The sequence below is a fragment of the Dipodomys merriami genome, unplaced genomic scaffold (assembly GCF_024711535.1).
Source record: "Dipodomys merriami isolate MVZ:Mamm:240054 unplaced genomic scaffold, mDipMer1.0.p SCAF_249, whole genome shotgun sequence".
NCBI classification, from domain to species: domain Eukaryota; kingdom Metazoa; phylum Chordata; class Mammalia; order Rodentia; family Heteromyidae; genus Dipodomys; species Dipodomys merriami.
In genome coordinates this window covers 548,525-569,751 of record NW_027203926.1, presented here as the reverse complement: position 1 = coordinate 569,751, position 21,227 = coordinate 548,525, and the positions used below count along the sequence as shown (strand labels likewise).

The 21,227-nt window shown below is 36.6% G+C and overlaps 1 protein-coding gene across 1 annotated transcript in view; it reads right to left on the bottom strand.

Moving 5' to 3' along the window:
- Nucleotides 1–21,227, bottom strand: part of LOC138836103 (cytochrome P450 2C5-like) — a 28,518-nt gene that overhangs the window by 4,951 nt on the left and 2,340 nt on the right. Inside the window, exons 4-7 of the mRNA XM_070034594.1 lie at nucleotides 19,184–19,344; nucleotides 17,374–17,550; nucleotides 5,573–5,720; nucleotides 1,691–1,878 (exon numbers count right to left, since the gene is read on the bottom strand). Coding sequence (XP_069890695.1) covers nucleotides 1,691–1,878; nucleotides 5,573–5,720; nucleotides 17,374–17,550; nucleotides 19,184–19,344 — 674 coding nt within the window. The remainder of the gene's footprint in view (nucleotides 1–1,690; nucleotides 1,879–5,572; nucleotides 5,721–17,373; nucleotides 17,551–19,183; nucleotides 19,345–21,227) is intronic.

Below are 21,227 nucleotides of genomic sequence, written 5' to 3'. Positions count from 1 at the left end.
CACAGTGAGACCACAGACGGATACTTTTAGGAGAGGAGCACAAAGGCTCAATGTCTACGTGCATCTGATTGTAGGAAGTAATATTTATTGGAATGAACTGCATGAAATGAAAACAAGAGTTTTGGTCTTTTTGCTGTTTTTGTTTTCTTTTCTCTTGATTTTGTTTCTTTACCTGTCTTTGGTAGTGTAAGGAGGTGCACAGAAATGGAGGGACAAAGGGTGAACAAATGTAACAGTGTAGTTCAATAGACACTATGTTGAAAATAAACTGTACAACTTGTGGGTGGAGTTGGAAAGGAAAAACTGGGAGAGGGCCAGGGAAGGAGTGACATTGTCCAAGAAGAAATGTACTCTACCTGACTTGTGTAACTGTAACTTCTTTGCACATCAGTATTATAATAAAAACTTTAAAAAGAAGAATCATTACAGAGAAATGATCTCATTCAAAATATAAATGTAATTATTTTTAAAATTCGTACATAAAAATATAGGGTAAACTTCCCTAAAATTATTTTTAAAAACCTCTCCCAAAATCTACTAAAGATACCAAACTTGACAGTGTAATATCAAGCTTGAATTTTTTTTCTGCCAATCATAAATGAAGCAAAGATTACCACCATCACCGATTTTATTTACACCATCCTGGCTGCAGTGCAAAAATTCAGCAAATCAAATTTATAGACACAAGAATTGGAAAAGCCCGCATAAAAATATTAACCCAGATATTATGGTAATGCACTCTAAAATTCCAAATAAATCTGCAGTAAATCACTAGTAATGTCTAATAAATTTCATGAGTTTACTTATTATGATGTCATCAGAATAACTAATTATATTTCTACATATTATGTAAAAAGTATAGCAAAGGCACCATAAAATGAGTAAGACTCAAATGGGGCAGTGGTCTCTTACACTTGTAATTCTAGCTGCTTATGAAGTTGAGATCTGAGGATCGTGGTTATAAGCCAGCTAGGTAGAAAAGTCCATGAGATTCTTATCTCCAGTTAACTACCAGAAAACTGGAAATGGTGCTGTGGCTGAAAGTGGTAGAGCGCCAGCCTTGAGCAAAAAGAGTTCCAAGACACAGTCCCAGCCCAAAGCTTGAACCCCAAGACCCACTTCACCCCTAAAAAAGAATAATAACAATCAAAACACTCAGTATTTTGAAAAAGTCAATGAAAATATTTGAAAGCCACTCTGTTGAAAACAAAATACTATTTGTAAAGTAAAACATAAGACAATTGGGAGCATAACTTATTCATGAATTGAAGAAGTCCAGTTTCCCCCAAATTTATCTAAAATTTTCCTGTGTCATAACAAACATTCCAGTTGAGCGTTTTTGGAACTTGATAAAAATATACTTGTAACATTCATTTGGAAATACAAAGGCCAATACAAAATACAAATTAAAAATAAAATGCAATACAAATACAAAATAGCCAATAGGAAGGACCACCCCAAAACAAAAGAATTTAAGGGGCAGAACAAAATTGGAAAATTCACAGTGCCATATGCCAGGGATATTATTGCATAGATATACAACCCAAACCTTCTATAACACAAACTCTCCTGAGTAGTGAACTGTGAGATTTTGCCACCTCTCTCATGTGGTGTCCAGGAGAGGAATCTCAGAGTGAACTCAGGAACTCAGGCTTCCTATGGAGGCTCAGCAGTCAAGAAACAAGCTCACCTTGGGAATGATGTAGTTCCTGAACTGAACTTCACGGGTCACTGTATGGGGCAGGCTTATGGGTAGGAGATCAATGTATCTCTGGATCTCATGCAGCACAGCATCTGTGTAGGGCATTTGGCTCCTGTCCTGCATGCAGGGGCTGCGGTGCCTGCCAATCACATGGTCAATCTCTTCCTTCACTTTAGCTGGTGAGACATAATAAGAAATGGTGAAACAGGAGGAAAGACGCATATTGATCATAGTCAGTCAGTGCTTCATAAATTGTGATAATGTGTCTGAACAAGATTTGATGTAAAAAATACATGCCCCATGGAATATTAATACTTCAGTATATGCTCACATAAGTCTTCTACTAAGTAGCCTTATAATATATTAATATATCCATAAAGTTTAGCTTCTTGTTAAAAAACCCACAAAACCAAAAAGACTATTAATGTACATGTAATATACTTTATATATTGAAGTAAAGTACCTTTATTTGACATAGAAGAAGTATGTTACTATAGGTACTACATACTTATAATAAGACATTACAAAATAAATAAAATATTAATAATAAAATTATATTTTTGAGGGCATTATTATCTTCACTTATATCTCTAGATTTCACTAATCTCCACAAATATGAATGATAATTCATGGACTACACAATAAAATAAATGGCTCTAAGACAATAGTATGACTTTTAAGATATTAATAAAATATTCCCATTTTGTTCTAGTTCAGAATTATTTTGCTATATATATAGCAAAATATAATATATTTAAACCAAACTTTAACATAAAATAGGATAAGAGATGATTTTACCATAACATTATTTTCAATTTCTATTAATTTATAGAACAAATGATGTGTCTTAAAAAGAGAATTTAGCTTCCGTAATTGATATGAGTATAGTAAGAGTATATTTTAAAAATAGACAACATAAGTAAAAATATTAATGAAGTACATATAAGGGGTGACATTGATCAAGATGCATTGTAACTCAGGAATTGATGTATTAACTTGAAACCCCTTGTACAACAACTTAATGATAATAGAAAAAAATATTGTATGCAGATATGGAAGTATCAGTATTAAATATACAATTAAGGTACAATAATAAAGTGCAGAGGAAGAAATGATAGTTCTCAAAGAAAAATAGGAATGAAGTATTATTTTTTATTTTTTAACATAAAAATAGTGTGTGTGTTCATGTATGCATATGAGCAATGTGCAGTAATACTTCCATTATCCAATCACTTTCTAATGATAGCCATATTGGGCATCCTAGGATCTGCTTCGGAAAATTATCTTCAGGTTTCTAAATAATGATGCTTTCTTTTTCTTTTCTTTTTCTTGTTTTGGGGCTTGAACTAAGAGCCTCAGCTCTGTCCTTGAGCCTCTACCACTTGAGCCACAGTATCACTTCTGGCTTTTTCTGAGTAGTTTTTGGAGATAAGAGTATCACGAACTTTCCTGTCTGGGCTGGCTGCAAACCACAATCCTCAGATCTCAGCCTCCTGAGTAGGTAGGATTACAGGCAGGAGTCACTGGTGCCCATTTGGGCTTTTTTAAAATCACTTTTAGAGAGTATTTATTGATTTCCTAATATGTGAAATAAAAATTTACATCTCAATCTCATATATTTAGCCACATTTATAAATAGATACATGGTGCTACATACCCACATTTCTCCTCACTTCATTAACAATGATATACTAGATATAGTATTTGAGGTTTTAAACCAGTATTAATCATTCTGGCTACAGAAATATTGTTCCCTGGGTGGAAACTAAGATTGTTTTCCATTTATTGTCCTTCTCTTGTCTTCCATATCAGTTCATGATTTTTCCATTTCCTGAGTTAGAATTATTTGCAAGTACACGAAGAGGTGTTTGAAATGTCTAGCAATACATAATCAGTAAGTGGAGAATCAGACTCTTGGTCATGTCTCTCATTCCCAGTGTCTCCGCTCCCTCCTTGCATCGTTGGTTTCTGGTTTGCTCTCATGTGGGTGTTTCCTAAGGTGAGCTTCTAGCAGCCTCAGTGACAGTCTCAGAACACCCCATGACCTTTCTGTCCCAGTTTCTAGAGTCCATGATTTTCTTTATCTTGGCTTTAGATAACTGAATGAAATACGTTATATGGTATTTTGAGAAAAAAGAGAAAATGGGGTATGAAGTTTATGGCTGATAGGGAAGTCTAACTCTCCCACCCTTTCTCATCAATACATAGGTCGTTGTTACTCTTAAGATTTCTGATACAATCTTCACCTTCTCTTTACATGTGACCTAGTTGTGTCTTTCTGAAAGTTGTGATGATCTTTCTAATCCTGGTATTCTGGAATGCTACAACTTATGCGGAGTGGATGCTTCTATTCCCTTTGTTCTGCTCGACACTTGGAGATAATTTTCTATCAAATTGGTGAAAATGGAGGTTCTTAAAGTTCTTCATTCTGGAGGATGTACTTTGCTGATCAATTTCAGGAATCAAGAGAAATAGAAACTTATGCAATATAAACAACAAGAGGGCTTTACTGGGCCACTCATCTTTACATTTCACTGCCTTTACCCAAAATTTCTGAGTACAGAGTTTTGCAGGTTCAAATTTCTCTAGAGAGACAACCTTTCTTTACACCTGATGAGTGGAAGCTGTGGTGAGAATTTGAGCATGGAAAGTCTGTTTGTTAAATTCTTTTTCTATTTTCTTTGACACTTGTTCTTCCTTCCTTCCTTCCTTCCTTCCTTCCTTCCTTCCTTCCTTCCTTCCTTCCTTCCTTCCTTCCTTTCTTCCTTCTTTCCGTCCTTCCTTCCTTCTTTCCATCCTTCCTTGCTTCCTTCCTTCCTTGCTTCCTTCCTTCCTTCCTTCCTTCCTGCATTTCTTCTGTCATGGGACATGAATTCTGGGCCTGGGCACTATCCTTGAGCTCTTCTGCTCAAGGCAAGTGATCTGCCATTTGAGCCATAGTGTCCCATCTGGTTTTCTTGTGCTTAATTGGAGAGAAGAGTCTCATTGACTTTCCTATCACGGCTGGCTTTTGAACCTAAATCCTCAGGTCTTAGCCTTCTGAGTAGCCAGGATTATAGATGTGAGCCCCTGGTGCCCAGTGACACCTGCTATTTCTAAACTTAATGGGAATTTTAGAGTTGTATCTTGGTTTTGCTTTTATCTGAACTTTTCTTGCTATAACATTCATATGAAAGCATCATGTGTCTGGCTCAGTTATTTCATCACAATTACATATACTCTGAAGATCAGATTTTTGGTAAAGACCTTCTGTTTACTATTTTCCTACTTTTTTCCCCTCAGAGGACTAATCCTTATTTGAAACTATTTTATCATTATTTCCTAAATCTTAACACAGTGTTTCCCAAGTAAAAATCTTTAAATTTAAAATAACATTGTAAAAGATAAAAAAATACAAATGTCCTTGTGAAATTCTAACTTTATCAGACTTAAGTTTTTTGGAAATAGACTTCTGAAATTTTACAATTCATTCAAGTATGGCTTCTGTCTCTGTTTTGGGGACGTGTCCCAGAATGGAATTTATCTCAGACAGCCTCATTAAATTCTAGTACTTCTCCTGATGCATAGGGACAAGAATTCTCTTGTCCTATGGCAGCGTTAGAATTGTTAGAATAAGGAAAAGTATATAGATGAATTGACCTCTTGTAAAAACTGGAATTTCTGGTCTAAAATCAATTTATGCTAGAACTGTTTTCTAATAATTACCTTCTATAAAATCAAGACACCAAAGGAGAATCTTATTGTTTTTCCTTATGCTTTGTTCTCATCACTTCTGTTTGATTACAGCTGGTAGCATGGGATGTTGAATTGTGAGACATATCTTCAAATCTCTAGCAGCATCTTACCCAGGTTTTCCTGAAATTCACCTACCTGTGACGTGGGGGTGCTTCATCAGGAGCAGCAGGGAGTATCTCAGTGTTGTGCTTGTCGTTTCTGTCCCAGCACCAAATAAATCCAATGCAGCAATTGTCAAACCTTCAGTAGTAAATTCTGATGGATCCTTCAGATTTTTCTGTTCCTAGGATTGGATATTTACCAGCACATGTGATTATAGTGAATCTACACTATCTCACATAAACCTGGAGAGTAAAGCACTAAGAGAAATGCACAATGACATGGCAGGGGTGACAGTAGTTGAGCCCAGGGTTTCAGGGCTACTGTGTTGTCTCTACTCTCACTGATATGGTACTGCGACTCTGTATTTGAAATCATGAAACTCACCACTCATTTAAGCCACTAATAACTATATTTTCTCTAATTTTTACAGGATAAGAAAATCGAGTAATAAAGGACGAAAGTTAGGAAATTACAAGTCTTAAGTAAATTTTGCAATCATCTTTTTTATTGATGATGTTGATGGTCTTGAGCTTGAACTCAGGCCTTGGGTGTTGTCCTAGAGCATTTTTGCTCAAGGTTAGTGCTAAACCACTTGAACCACAACTCCACATTCCACTTCTTGCTGGTTAAATGGGTATGAAGCTGGCTTCAAACTTTGATCTTCAGATTTCAGCCTCTTGAGTAGTAGGATTACAAGCATAAGTCCTTATTCCAATTTAACATCTTGTGTCAAAAATTTACATATGCTAAGTATTTCTTGTGAAAATGCTAAAGGTAGAGTCTGGAGGAAGATGGCCTAGGCAAAGCTGGGGGATAAACAAGCTCTTGCATAGAAAACAGTTTAAATGTTCCAGTGAAAAGTCCAAGGATAGTCACACCAAGTACGCAACCATAGTACAGAAAGTTTAGTCAGAGAGAAAAAACCAGGGATATTGGTTAAGGAGACATATTCAAGCACTCCTGTGTCTGCGGTGGTGGGGGCGGCTGCTACTGTGGTCACTATATCAAAAAGAGAGCCTGGGACAAAGGTACCAGAGGTGGTGTGTGAACGGATTCTATTGATCACCAGCAAAAACTGACAAAGAACAGAAATCTTCATCCTGCTGACCACAGACAGTCACAGATCAAGGATGGCTGGACACCAAGGGAAAGGTGTGAGTATCCCCAAGACATCCTCACTCCTCAGGAGTAGCGGTGGGGAGGTAGCTCCTCCCCCACCATGAGAGAAGAACTCCAACTTTGATACTGACACAGACACAACCAGAGCAGCTAGCATGTAACACAGACCTTGGAAGGAACCTGACCTGCAGGGCTAGCTACACACAGGGAAAAGTTGCACTTCCCAGGCCGAGGAAGCTCCACCTATGGAGGAGTGACTCTCTTCCCTGGGTAAATGGAGCCAGAGGCTGCCCCTCCCCACTGCAGCACAGGCAGCAGACCCAGCATCAGGAGGGGTAAAAGAAAAACAATTGAAACTCAGTAAACATAAATCCTGAGAATGGCTTCAGGCTGGGCTGTGTGTCTCAAGAGCTAGCCCCTCAGGGAAAAGCTACTGATTGCTGATAAGCTTCAACCCTGCTACAACCTAGCCTCATCACAGCAACTCCAAGCTAGAGGAAACAGCCAGCTCCCTCTTTTGTGATACTCAAAACAGATCTCCCTCCCACTGGGAGGATCACAAAGTCCTGATAAGGCAGAGCTGTCTGCCTGCTCAAACAAACTGACTTAAGAAAACAGTCAAGCCACAGGAAAACCAAACACCACAAGCAAACCAAGACTCCACCAAGACTACAGACACAGGGGAGACACAAGATCCCACCGCCCCCTCCCCTCAAAAAAATCGAAGAATTCTTGTTTCTATCTAATTAAAATTTTTACTTTTCTATTTTTCTCATCATTATTTTAGGCGTGTGTGTGTGTGTGTGTGTGTGTGTGTGTGTGTGTGTGTGTGTGTGTGTGTGTGTGTGTGTGTGTTTAATTATTTTACTCTTTTCCATTTTGGTCCTTTTTGGGGTTTTTTTGCATGACTTAATTCCTGTTCTGTTCATCCCCAGATATATGCTTGTCTTCGATTATTAGACCTTATACTTCACTGTATGTATACTTAATTCAGATATAGATTACTCAGTTCATAAACTCTCAGCTTTAACCCCTTTAATTGTAGTATTATTTCTTCATACTTATATACTTTTAAGTGTTTATTTTTTTATATATTTTTTTAATTTTAAACTTTTCCCTTTTTCTTTATGTCTCTTCTTTATTTCTATCCTTTTCCTCTCTCTGAAATTAGGTCTTGGTTAAATTCCCTCTCTCCTTTTTGCTCCCCACATTCTCTAATCTTATTTTCTCCCCACAATTCTTCCTAAACCTATTAATTTCTGGTCTGCTAACTCCCTCTTTGACTTTCTTAGTCCATTGATCCCTAGCTGTTGTTGAACTAGATTGTATCTATTGAACTAGACTGTATTTGTACTCATTTTGACTGCTTCAAACAATCAGTGCAATTACAGGGCTGTGGTTGATACTTGCCTTGAAAAAAATGTTCTTGCTTTCATACCCAAATGGGCAGAACAAGTTGGAAAAGCACAAAAAAAGACAAGTCCAGGAATCACAATTCCCACTCATGATAAACAGACAACAAAGCAGTTGATGAATAATCCAGAGGAGAGTTCCAAAATGCTCTATAAACACTACTGGTAAGCATGCTGAATGAAGAGATTTAAGCCTGCAAAGGTCTCTGTGTGAGGGTAATAGGGAAATGCAGGAGCATGATGAGGCTAACCAAAGATTAATACAGGAATTTCGTGAGTGTGAGGAAGCTAACAGAAAAATTGCATGAATGAGATGAGAATAAACAAAGATCCACAAACAGAAAGCTGGAGGAATCCATGGAGCCCACAAAGGGAATCCTGAATGCAGCCCAACAGGAGGAAAGGGACTCCAATGAAACTATAACCAACCAACTAAAGGACTGGAGAATAAAAACCAAATTAAGGAGTTAAAGAAGTCCATAGAAGATCTAAAACAAAGCTCCAACAAAGAATTTGAAGCTATTAAAGCTGATCAATTAGAAGGAAAGGAAATGAAAAACGAAGTAGAAAGTCTTGACAGTAGGTTAGACGATGGAGAAGATCGAATCCCTGGGATTGAAGACAGCTTAGACATTATAGAGAAAGAAGAGATAAGTATTGAAGGCAAATGCAATACTTTTAGAAGATACTATCGGAAGGCCTAATTTAAGGCTTATGGGTGTAGAGGAGGGCCTAGAGACAAAAGTTAAAGGTCTAGGAAATTTATTTAAGAGGATCCCAGCAGAGAACTTCCCAAACTTGCAAAAAGATAGGCCCATTCAGATACAAGAAGCCTTTAGAACCCCAAATATACCAGACCAGGAGAGGACAGCCCACTGACACATTGTAATCCACACAGGATCAAATGAGACCAAGGAAAGGATCCTTAAAGCTATGAGGAAGAAAAGATCAATCACCTCTAAAGGGAAACCAATCAGAATAACTTCAGCTTTCTCAGCAGAGACAGTGAAAGCAAGAAAAGCCTGGAATGATGTATGCCAATCTTAAAGACAAACAACTATCAACCAAGAATACTGTATCCAGCTAAAATCTCCTTCATAACAGAAGAACAAATAAAAACCTGCCACAGCAAAGAAAAATTGAAACAATATATCTCCACCAAGCCAGCCCTACAAAAGATACTTAAAGATGTCCTACACTTAGAAAACCAACAAGAGCACAATAAAGGCCAAGAAACAGCCCCCAAACAGAGAATATAAGAATCATAGGAAGAATCCAGTTGCCACAGCCCCCAAGAAAGTAGATAACACAGCAGGAACTACCAAACACCTCTCAGTCCTAACTCTCAATATTAATTGACTTATGTCTCCAATTAAGCGACATAGATTGTATCAAAAAGTAAGATCCTTCTATCTTCTGCCTTCAAGAGACACACCTAGCCCACAAAAACAAAGATATTCTGAAAGTGATAGGCTGGTATAAAATCTACCAAGTAAATGGCCTCCATAAACAGGTGGAAGTTGCAATCTTAATACTAAATAAAATAGACTTCAAATTAAAATTAGCAACAAGAGATAAAGAAGGTTGCTACATACTAAATAAGGGATCTCTCTTTGAGGGGAATATTACAATTTTAAATATCTAGTCACCAAATACATTTAGGATAATAAGTTTGAGAATCTGGAAGAAATGGACGAATTTCTAATAATATTGACATGTCCAAACTAAGCCAAGATGATTTAAATCAACTTAACAGACCCATATCAAGCATCAAAATAGAAATAGCAATAAGAGATCTCCCACCCAAGAAAAGCCCAGGACTGGATGGATTTACAGCTGAATTTTACAAGACCTTCAAAGCAGAACTCACACCAATACTCCTCCAAATCTTCAATGAAATTGAAAGTGAAAGTTCACTACCAAACTCTCTATGAAGCCTTAGTAATACTCATCCCAAAACCAGGCAGGGACTCATCAAAGAGAGAACTGTAGACCCATTTCTTTGATGAACATCAATGCAAAACTTCTCAATAAAATCTTGGCCAATCGGCTTCAACAACTCATAAAAAAATTCATATACCATTATCAAACAGAATTCATTTCAGGGATGCAAAGCTCATTCAATATACACAAATCAATTAATATAATTCATCACATCAGCAAGAGGAAGGATAAGAACCACATGATTATCTCAATAGATGCAGAAAAAGTATTTGAAAAGATCCAACGTCTTTTATGATGGAAGCTCTGGAAAAACTAGGAATCCATGGAACATTCCTCAATATAATATGACAAATGTACAGCCAGCATTACACTTGATAACAAAAAGCTAAAGGCATTTCCTCTAAACTCAGGAACAAGACAAAGATGTCCACTTTTTCCATTTCTCTTCAGTTTAGTATTAGAATGCCTAGCTAGAGCAATAAGACAAGATACAAACATAAACGGGATCCAAATAACAACAGATGAAGTAAAACTCTCGATCCTTGCAGATGACATCATCTTTTATTTAAAGAAGCCTATGGACTACACTCCCAAATTATTCGAGCTGATTTTAAATTTTGGCAAATTAGCAGGGTATAAAATTAACCCTCAAAAATCAGTGGCTTGGGCTGGGAAGGTGGCTCAGTAGTAGAACACTTGCCTTGAATGTATGTGGCCCTGGGTTCGATTCCTCAGCACCATATAAGCAGAAAAAACCCGAAGTGGCGCCATGGCTCAAGTGGTAGCGTGCTCGCCTTGAGCTGAGGAGCTGAGGGACAGCACTCAGGCCCAGAATTCAAGTCCCACAACCAACCAAAAACAACAACAACAACAACAACAACAATGGCTTTTCTGTATGCCAACAATGAAAAAAGCATGGCTGAAATCAGGGAAGTAACTCTTTTTGTAATAGTTCCCCTCCCCCACGAATACTTAGAAGTTAATTAAAGAAGTGAAGGACCTCTACAATGACAACTTTAAAAACCTGAAAAAGGAAATTAAATCAGAACTAAGGAAGTGGAAAAACCTCCCATGGTCCTGGCTTGGGAGGATTAACATCATGAAAATGGCAATACTTCCAAGGGCTATCTACAAATTCAATGTGATACCTATACATATCCAACCTCATTCTTCAATGAAGTAGAAGAAGCAACCCAAAAATTCATATGGAACAATAAAAGATTCTGAATAGTAAAAACAATCCTTATCAGAAAGAACAGTCCTGGAGGAATATCAATACCAAATTTCAAGCTCTACTACAAAGCCATAGTAATCAAAACAGCTTGGTACTGGCACAAGAACAGACCTGAAAACCACTGGAATGGAACTGAAGACCCAGAAAAGAACCCATAGACCTATGGCCACTTAATCTTCGATAAGGGAGCCAAAAAATAGTATGACAGAATGACAGCTTCTTCAGTAAATGATGTTGGCAAAATTGGTTAAACACCTGTAGAAAACTAAAGCTGGATCCTTATATATCACCCTGTACCAGAATCAACTCCAAATGGATCAAAGACCTTGAGGCTAAAGCAAACACCCTGAAAACATTGAAGGGAGGAACAGGAGAAATTCTAGGGCTCCTTTTCACAGGCTGAACTTTTCTTAATAAAGAGCCAGAAACACAACAAACAAAGAAAAGTTGGACAAATGGGATTGCATTAAACTGCATGGCAGTTCTGCATGGCAAAGGACATAGCTTACAAGATCAATAGAAAGCCCATGGATTGGGAGAAGATCTTCACTAGCTATACAACAGAAAAGGATCTCATATCTAAAATGTACTTAGAACTCAAAAAATTAAATCCCCCAACAACAATTCCTCAATGAAACAACTGCCTGATTAATAAGTAGGCTAAAAGACTTAAACTTCTCTGACGATATAATAAGTATGGCCTATAGACACATGAAGAAATACTCAACTTCTCTAGCCATAAAAGAAATGCAAATCAAGACAACATTGAGATTCTACCTCATCCCAGTTAGAATAGCTATAATCAAGAAATCTAATAATAACAGAGGCTGGAGAGGATGTGGCCAAAGTGAACACTACTGCATTGCTGGTGGGGGTGTAAACTTCTTTGGCCACTTTGAAAAGCAGTATGGAGGTTTCTCAAAAGACTCTACATAGAGCTCCCCTATGACCCAGCAATCCCACTTTGGGGCATTTACCCTAATGGTCACAAACAAGGTCATACCAAAGCTACAAGCACACTTATGTTTATCACAGCATTATTTACCATAGCTAAGAAAATGTGGCCTCTCTCTCTCTCTCTCTCTCTCTCTCTCTCTCTCTCTCTCTCTCTCTCTCTCTCTCTCTCTCTCTCTCTCTCTCTCTCTCTCTCTCTCTCTCTCTCTCTCTCTCTCTCTCTCTCTCTCTCTAATGGAATTCTATGTTTCCATAAGAAAGAATGACACCTCTCCATTTGTTAGGAAATGGAAAGACTTGGAAAAAATTCTATTAAGTGAAGTAAGCCAGGCCCAAAGAAACATAGGTTCCATGGTTTCCCTTATTTGCAGTAACTAGTATATGTTTAGAACAAGCTGAAAAGGTCAAAAGCTATGTACATATACCCATATAAGTTGATGGTAAGTGAAATGAACCCCAAGATATAGACACAAGAGGTTGTTTTTAATGTATTTATAATGTACTATGTGATTTTTTTGTTTCTTTGTATGTTCCCATTTTCACTGGTGCCCTGCATCTTATATATTCATTTTTCTAATTTGAGGAGGGAAAGAGAAAGAACAAAATGTCAAAATAAGGATACAGGTTGACCCATTGTAACAATGAGATGTACAAGACACTATGTTCCAAATGAACTTTACAGCTTTGTAGGGGGGGGGGGAATAGGGGGGAGGAGTTGGGGATGTGGTTAGGAGAAGGATTGTAGGGAAAAAACAAAGGAGGAAGTAACAATGCTCAATAGGAAATGTACTCATTACTCATGTAACTGTAACCCCTCTGTACAGTATCTTTCAATAAAAATATATACAAAAAAAGAGGAAATGCTAAAGGCAGCAAAACCTACCATTCACAAGGAACAAGAATGGGTTCTTTAAAATGAGATTGGCCAGCAGATGGGAAGCACCAAGTCAGGTGGTCTAGGGAACCTGTGAAGGAATGACTAGGAATGCATGAGCTGAAGAGACAGTAATCATGAAGACTAGAAGTGTTCATATTAACTTCTCATTGGTATAAAGGAGAGAGGATGGATAAATCAGTGCCAAGGACTGAAAAGCTGTTGTGAAGTTAACTTGTTAACAAGGTTGCCGTTTTCAATGTTGAATGAGCAAAACATTAAATGGTCAACATACATCATTTTCTAGCTAGCCCTGGACTGACATTAAAGCCATTATGCTTTCATAATCTCCAGATGACTTGTATTGTGTCTAATAATATGTAATTAAAATAATTAACATGAACTGAACTTTTCCACATTTGTACTTGCTAGGAAAAGAGTCATCTCCTTTGACTATATCAACTTCATGTGCTTTCTACACTAGTCAAGTGAAACAAACTTTGGTAATATCTACTCTATATACATTTATATGATCACCAAATTACAATTACTCATAAATCTTAATGTAAAATTACTCTAGGATAGTGTGCTTAAACACCAATACTAAAACTTCCATCTATCGAAATGAATTTGGAGATTGAACAGTTGCAGGGCACATAGCCTTTTATAATCTAGGCTGTATAAATGTTGAAAAATTAATGAACATCTAAGAGGTGGAAATGATTCCAGGTCATGGACTAAAACACTAATTTCATCTCATTTCCTCCTGTCTTACAGGAAAAAAAATGAATATTCCTAAGATAAAGTGATAAATGAGTCTCTCATGAATAGATCTATCATACAAGAAGTGCTAAGGGTAGTCAGCTTTTAAGTAGAAACTAAAACATATTGAACAACAAATCCATGCCATATGAAGAAATACACATCCTTGTTATATATGACCCTATAGATAAACATGAATGTTAATACTATTTTTATACTCAACTTATATTTAGTTTATATACATTTTTAAAGATAATAAATGAGGCAATCATCATGGATGAATGCTATGGGTACCCAATAAATTAAAGATGTAATTTGTGACAAAAAAAAAACTGAAATAGGATGCAATTGGAGGGAGGGAGGATTAAATTTTAGTTAGAAGCTAATGCTGTAATTTCACACTAGACTTTCATACCTGTGTTATAGTAATCCCTATGGTAATGAATAAGGAATCAACTATACTTATCTATGTTTATTGTACACATATGCTACATATATATTAATTATATGTTCATGTGAATAAATTATAATGAAATCCAGTGAAATTTATATACAAAGAAGATGGGGTAGTAAACATAATAGGAGAGGTGAATTTCATTAAAATAGATTATATGCATCTATAACATATCACAATAAAATCAACTATACAATTAATTTGTTAATAAATATGTGTAAAGTATAATAATATAATTCTGATATATATTGTTGGTTGTGGGCCTGAACTCTGGGCCTGGACATTGTCCCTCAGTTCTTCAGCTCAAGGCTAGCACTCTACCATTTGAGCCACACAGTGCCACTTCTGGCTTTTTCTGTTTATGTGGTGCTGATAAATCGAACCCAGGTCCTCATGCATGCAAGGCAAGCACTCTACCACTGAGCCACCTTCCCAGCCCATACATATATTTTAAATACCACATTGAAAAAAAACTTTTAAAGGATGATGAGCTATGAACAATTAAGGATCTTTCCAGAATTATTTCTTCAAGGCCAATTCTATCTTACAGAACATGCAGGAAGTCCACACTAATAAGGTCTTCTATTCTATACAATGTATAATAGTGACACACATCTTTATAAAATGACACAATAATTTGCATGGCAATTGTTTCTATTCCACCTGGCCTGTGACTTCTATTTTTCTATAATTAGATTTTTTTAATTTAATTTAATTTAATTTGTGAACATACTGTACAGAGGAGTTACAATGACGTGGGCAAGCATGACTTACCAAGCATTGCAGCCTCCTCCTTTGTTTATCCTTCACATCCCTTCCCAGCCTCCCCCCTCCCCCCCAATCCCAGTCCTTCTCCTTTCCCCCCCCCCCACCCCGCACCGACGTTGTAAAGCTCATTTTGGACATGACAACTTGTACTTCTCATTGTTGCAACAGGTCCACCTGTATCCTTAAACAACTGGTTTTTCCCCGTCTCCTCCACAAGTTATACTGACATCAAATATAGTGAAAGCAGGGGTTATACTGTGGGGGAGGGACATACAAAGCATAAAAGAGATAATCTTATAAATGCGTTAGAAACACATGCATGAAAGAAAAAAACATTAAAATACACATCTAAGGGTTCATTTTCCTGACATCACATTATCTGACCTTTTTTGCTTGACTCATACATATACTAGATATTACAAATAAGGGAAACCATGGGACCTATGTTTCTTTGGGCCTGGCTTACTTCACTTAATATAATTTTTTCCAAGTTTTTCCATTTCCTAACAAATGGGGCAATGTCATTCTTTCTGATGGAGGCATAGAATTCCATTGTGTATATATACCACATTTTCTTGATCCATTCATCCACTGAGGGGCATCTGGGTTGGTTCCATATCTTAGCTATGGTAAATAATGCTGCAATAAACATAGTTGTGCTGGTAGCTTTAGTGTGGTCTTGTTTGTAAACTTTTGGGTAAATGCCCAAAAGTGAGATTGCTGGGTCATAGGGGAGTTCTATGTGAAGTCTTTTGAGGAACCTCCATACTGCTTTCCAAAGTGGTTGAACAAGTTTACATTCCCACCAACAATGAAGTAAGGTTCCTTTCTGTCTACATCCCCTCCAGCATCTGTGGTTGTTAGAGTTCTTGATTTTTGCCGTTCTAACTGGAGTGAGGTGATATCTCAATGTTGTTTTGATTTGCATTTCTTTTATGGCTAGGGATGTTGAACATTTCTTCATGTGTCTATTAGCCATCCTTCTTTCTTCTTCAGAGAAGTTTCTCTTTAAGTCTTTCGCCCACTTATTTATTGGGCAGTTGTTTCTTTGAGGATTTGTTGTTGGGTGGTTTAATTTTTTGAGTTCCAAGTATATTTTAGATATGAGACCCTTGTCCGTTGTATGGCTAGTAAAGATCTTCTCCCAATCGGTGGGCTTTCTATTGATCTTGCTAGCTATGTCATTTGCCCTGCAGAAGTTCTGCAACTTTATGCAATCCCATTTGTCCAACCTTTCTTTTATTTGTTGTGTTTCCGGGTCTCTATTCAGGAAATTTCGGCCTGAGCCAAGAAGACCTAGGGTTTCTCCTATTCCATCCTGTAATGTTTTCAGAGTGTCTGCTTTGAGTTCAAGGTCTTTGATCCATTTGGAGTTGATTCTGGTGCAGGGTGATATATAAGGATCTAGCTTAAGTTTTCTACATGTGTTAACCAATTTTGCCAGCACCATTTACTGAAGAGGTTGTCTTTCTTCCATTCTATTGTTTTAGCTCCCTTATCGAAGATTAGATGGCTATAGGTCTGTAGGTTCATTTCTGGGTTTTCAATTCTATTCCATTGGTCCTGAGGTCTGTTCTTATGCCAAAACCAAGCTGTTTTGATTACTATGGCTTTATAGTAGAGTTTGAAGTTTGGTATTGATATTCCTTATAATTAGATTTTTTTATGTAAAGAAATGGTTTTTTTATGCAAAGCAAGTGGTTTTTTTCTTCCTTGCTATTGTTTCTAAAGCATTTATAAGGTACCACGTGATTTTTTTGTTGCTTTGTATGTCCTTCCCCCATGGTATAACACCTGTTTTTACTCTATTTGATATTGGTATAATTTGGGGAGGGGAAGGGAAAAAACAAATTGTTTAAATAGGGATACAGATTGATCCGTTGCAACAGTGAGATGTACAAGACACTATGTTGAAAAATGAACTTTACAATTTAGGTGGGGTGGGAGGGATAGGAAGGTGGGGGGGTGGGGGAGTGTAGCTGAAGAGGTGGGAGGGAAGGGATGGTAGAGGAAAAACAAAGGAGGAGGCAACAATGCTGGATAAGAAATGTACTCATTACCTTGCTCATAGAACTGTAACCCCTTTGTACAGTATTTTCACAATAAAAAACAATTTAAAAAGCAAACATATTCTAATTATTTAATAAATTATTTTTAAGTTTCCTAAGAAGATTAGTGTAGATTAATTTACATAATTGATACTTGGTTTTTTCAAGGACTGCTGGTCTGATAGTTTAAACATTCCTCATAATACCAATTACTCACAAAATTCTCAAGGATTCAAATAACTGTGCAGATATTTTAACATTTTACCTGTTTCATTTTAATCAGGAAGCAATCAATCAAGTCTCTTGGATTGTTAACATCCAGTGATTCTTCATGGTCTTTTATTTTCTTCAAAATATAATTTTTTATATAAGCAACATTTTTCAATATTGTTTTATGACTCCCTGGTGTATAATCAATAAGATCAGGGAAAAGATTGTAGATCTAAAAGTAAAAACAATAACTTATTAAATAAAATATATTTGTACATACATACTATACATATTATATAAAACTTGGCCATAAATAGAAATGTTATATGGCTACCATCTCGAAGGGAATTTTTTTTCTTTGGCCTGTCCTGGGTCTTGAACTCATGGCCTGGGCTCTGTGTCTAAGCCTCTCTGTGCTCAAGGCTAGCACTATACCACTTGAGTTCCAGTCCTACTTCTGGCTTTTTCTGAGTAGTTTACTGAGGAAATCAGAGTCTCTCCTGCCTGAGCTGTCTTTGAACTGCAACGCTCAGATCTCAGCCTCCTGAGTAACTAGGATGACAGGCATAAGCCACTGGTGCCCCACTTGAAGGAAAACCAAACATAAAAAGTGAGAGAAATTCAAGGATGACCTAAAACTCAGCCTCAGGCCAGACCATCTAACTGACTTCTCCATGATCACATAATTATTATTTTTTATAGAGTTTAGGACACACCAAATTAGTACAAGGGAAGACATTGTGAGGATTTTTTTATAGTTCAATTTTATCATTTCTACCAGACTATCTCATCATCTCAGATCAAAGCACAATCAGCAAATACTCTGACTACACTACTCAGTGATTACTAGTAGCTTCCATTGTCCCAAATATGCTTTCTTTCTGAGGAAAAGTCATACTGCCCAGTAATAGCATGAATATGAGATGTCTGATTGGAAAACAAAGCTGTGGGAAATGTAAGCTTTCACTAAGGACCTGGATATCCATTGATCCAGTAGGCATCTTTCTGGAACTGAACAAAGTAATTTAGAGGAAAATACCTTTGGGATTTAATGGTAAATATCAAATTAATTGCTTGAATTCATTAGTTTGAGTCAATCCTATATTTGCACTTTTTAAGTGGATATAAAATATAGGTTAAGACATATTTCTCAAATGCTTGTATTATTTTTCTTCCATTTTTATTAGCATCAGTTAGCTGTCAGAGGCTTTCATTATGACATGTCCATATATAAATGAGAAGTATCTTTCTTTTTGGTGCCAGACTGGGTCTTGAACTCAGGCTCTTGCTTGGCTTTCTTGCTCATGGCTGGCGCTCTACTATTTTATCCATATGTGCTGCCCTGTTTTTTTTTCCTGACTATTTGGGAGATGGATTCTGTCAGATTTCTCTGTCCTGAATGATTTCAATCCTTGATCTTCCAGTTCTGAGTCTCCTGAGTCGTTAGCATTTTAGGCATGAGCCAAAAGGGCCCAGCTATACAATATATCTAGATGAGACTCACCTCCTCTGCTACTCTCCCTTCCTTGCTTCCCAAACCACTTCCAAAAAAGCTTCATTGTTCCATTTTGGAACTTCAAAAAATGAATTAGATCCCTGTTTCTTGCCCTGTAGTGATATGAATTCAAAGTTGATCAAGGATTTTAATATAAAACCAGAAACTTTGAAGCTACTACAAAAATAGAATAGGGAAAATGCTAGAACACGTTTCCATAATCAGTAGCTTCCTGAATGGCACTCTACCATTCCTTAGGTAGGATTGTCATGTCCAGGTATTCACCTTACTACTTACTCTTTCTTTAATTTGGTTCTGTTGAAAAAAAACAGACAAGTATTTTCTTAGGAAGAAAAGATCTTGGCTTCACCTGTATCCATGGTGAGCTCAGAATCTTGACATTCTCATTGAATTTCTCCATCAAGTTAAGGAAGTTCTGGTCTTTATAATCAAAACGATTCTGGAAAACAATGGAGCAGATCACATTGCAGGGAGCACAGCCCAGTATGAAGGTGGGGTCACAAGGTGTGCCTGAACAATTGGAAACAAAATTGAAATATACATATGAAATTCTCAGCCCTTGTCATTTCTACCAATTTTTATAATGTTTTACTTATAAATTGCCCTACCAGCCAAATATCCCCTTTGCATTAAACTGGAATGTCACTTTACCTGAAGCTTGAATTGCCAGTCCAAACAAACTAGTAAAATAATGTCAGTTCATACTAATTGCCTTTACCTATAGGCTTAGTCTTCATTCCCAGATGTCAACCATTCAGACTAGTAATTCATATATTTCCAAAGACTGTATGTAGACTACACAACACTAAGAAAGAAAGGAAGGGAATGTAAAATACTGTAGCTTTTTTGAATAATCAATGGAGAGAAACTAAAGAGAGATTGTACCACAGTTCAAATACTAGAAGGAACCAAAGCAAAAAGCAAAATGCATTCATGGTGTATGAGGAAAATAAGTAATAAACCTTTTATTTAATCTCCAGTAAGGCAAACCAAAAGATAAAATCACTTTTCTGTTTTTTTTCATTTTTCATTTCAATATTTAAAAGAGAACCTTCCCTCCTTGGAAATCAATAGATGGTAAATCTAATCAAACAGTAAATTTTATTTATGGACTGGGCTGAACTATTGGAATTTGGGGATGAATAATATGTTATATATATTTTTAATTTGTCTATCTCTGAGATTCTATCTTTTGACATATGAATTTTATTTTTTTATTGTGAAAATACTGTACAGAGGGGTTACAATTACATGGACAAGATAATGAGTACATTTCTTATCAAGCATTGTAGCATCCTCCTGTGTTTCCCCTTCCCATCCCTTCCCATCCTCCCTCCACCCCTCCACCTAATCCTCCCTCCCTCCCTCCCCCCACCAAAGTTGTAAAGTTTGTTTTTGACATAACGACTTACCTTGACAGATTTTTTAAAGGATTATATTTTCATTTTCTGTACAGTGAAATTGCTATGGGAAAATAATGAATATGTAAATTGCTACTGAGTTTACTTCACCCTAAATATCATGAAGTAAAGGCATTGAAATTTGGTGTAGGTTGTTAGGATTATAGAATATTCATTTAGTTGGTTGCATTTATGTAGGCTACTTAACAATTGAAATGAGTATAAGTTCTCAGAAAAATTTTTATTTTACTATGAAGGGGGTGATATTTGGGAAGTTGTTGAGCTTTTCCACTTCCATGACTGCATGTGTGTGTGTCATTCTAGGTTAAATCTGATTTTCAATTATTCATTTTATTTGGAAGAATGTATTTAAAAAGCCAGGTCATTTAGAATCCAAGTGGACAATTGTACCCATTGTGACTAACAGTTAATAGGTGAGTGGACTCGGTTATGGGAGTAATTGCCATAAAAATTTTAAGATGAAATCCAATAAACATGGAGAAAAGTGATAGGAAAATCTGAAAACTGAGCTAGAATATAGTAAGAGAAGACTGGATTAAAAATTGTAACAGTTGAAATCTAAATGAATCATGTGTTATATTTGCATATTCTGCAGATTCATGATAGAGCACATACTTACTCAAAATATGTAAATTAAAACTAAAGTACTGGGTAAGAAGAAATAATGTTGACCTGTAGCAACTGTACTATGTTTGCTAAGAAATAATTTTTGATGTGAATTATATTAAAAGACAATAGCAGAAATAAAACAGTAGCTTACACCACAACATGACAATCCAAAATTATAAACATGGGTACTAAGAAACCACTGAAATGTCTATGGAAATAAGCATACCATACAGTTGCATCTATGTGGGGGTCTCTGAGGGTTGATAGCAAGCACCCTCAGGTCATTACTACACTAAGTACCCTGAATTATGCTAAGAGGGAAGCATTGTTCCTTAAGCCTTCAGAAAAGAAACTCTAAACAAC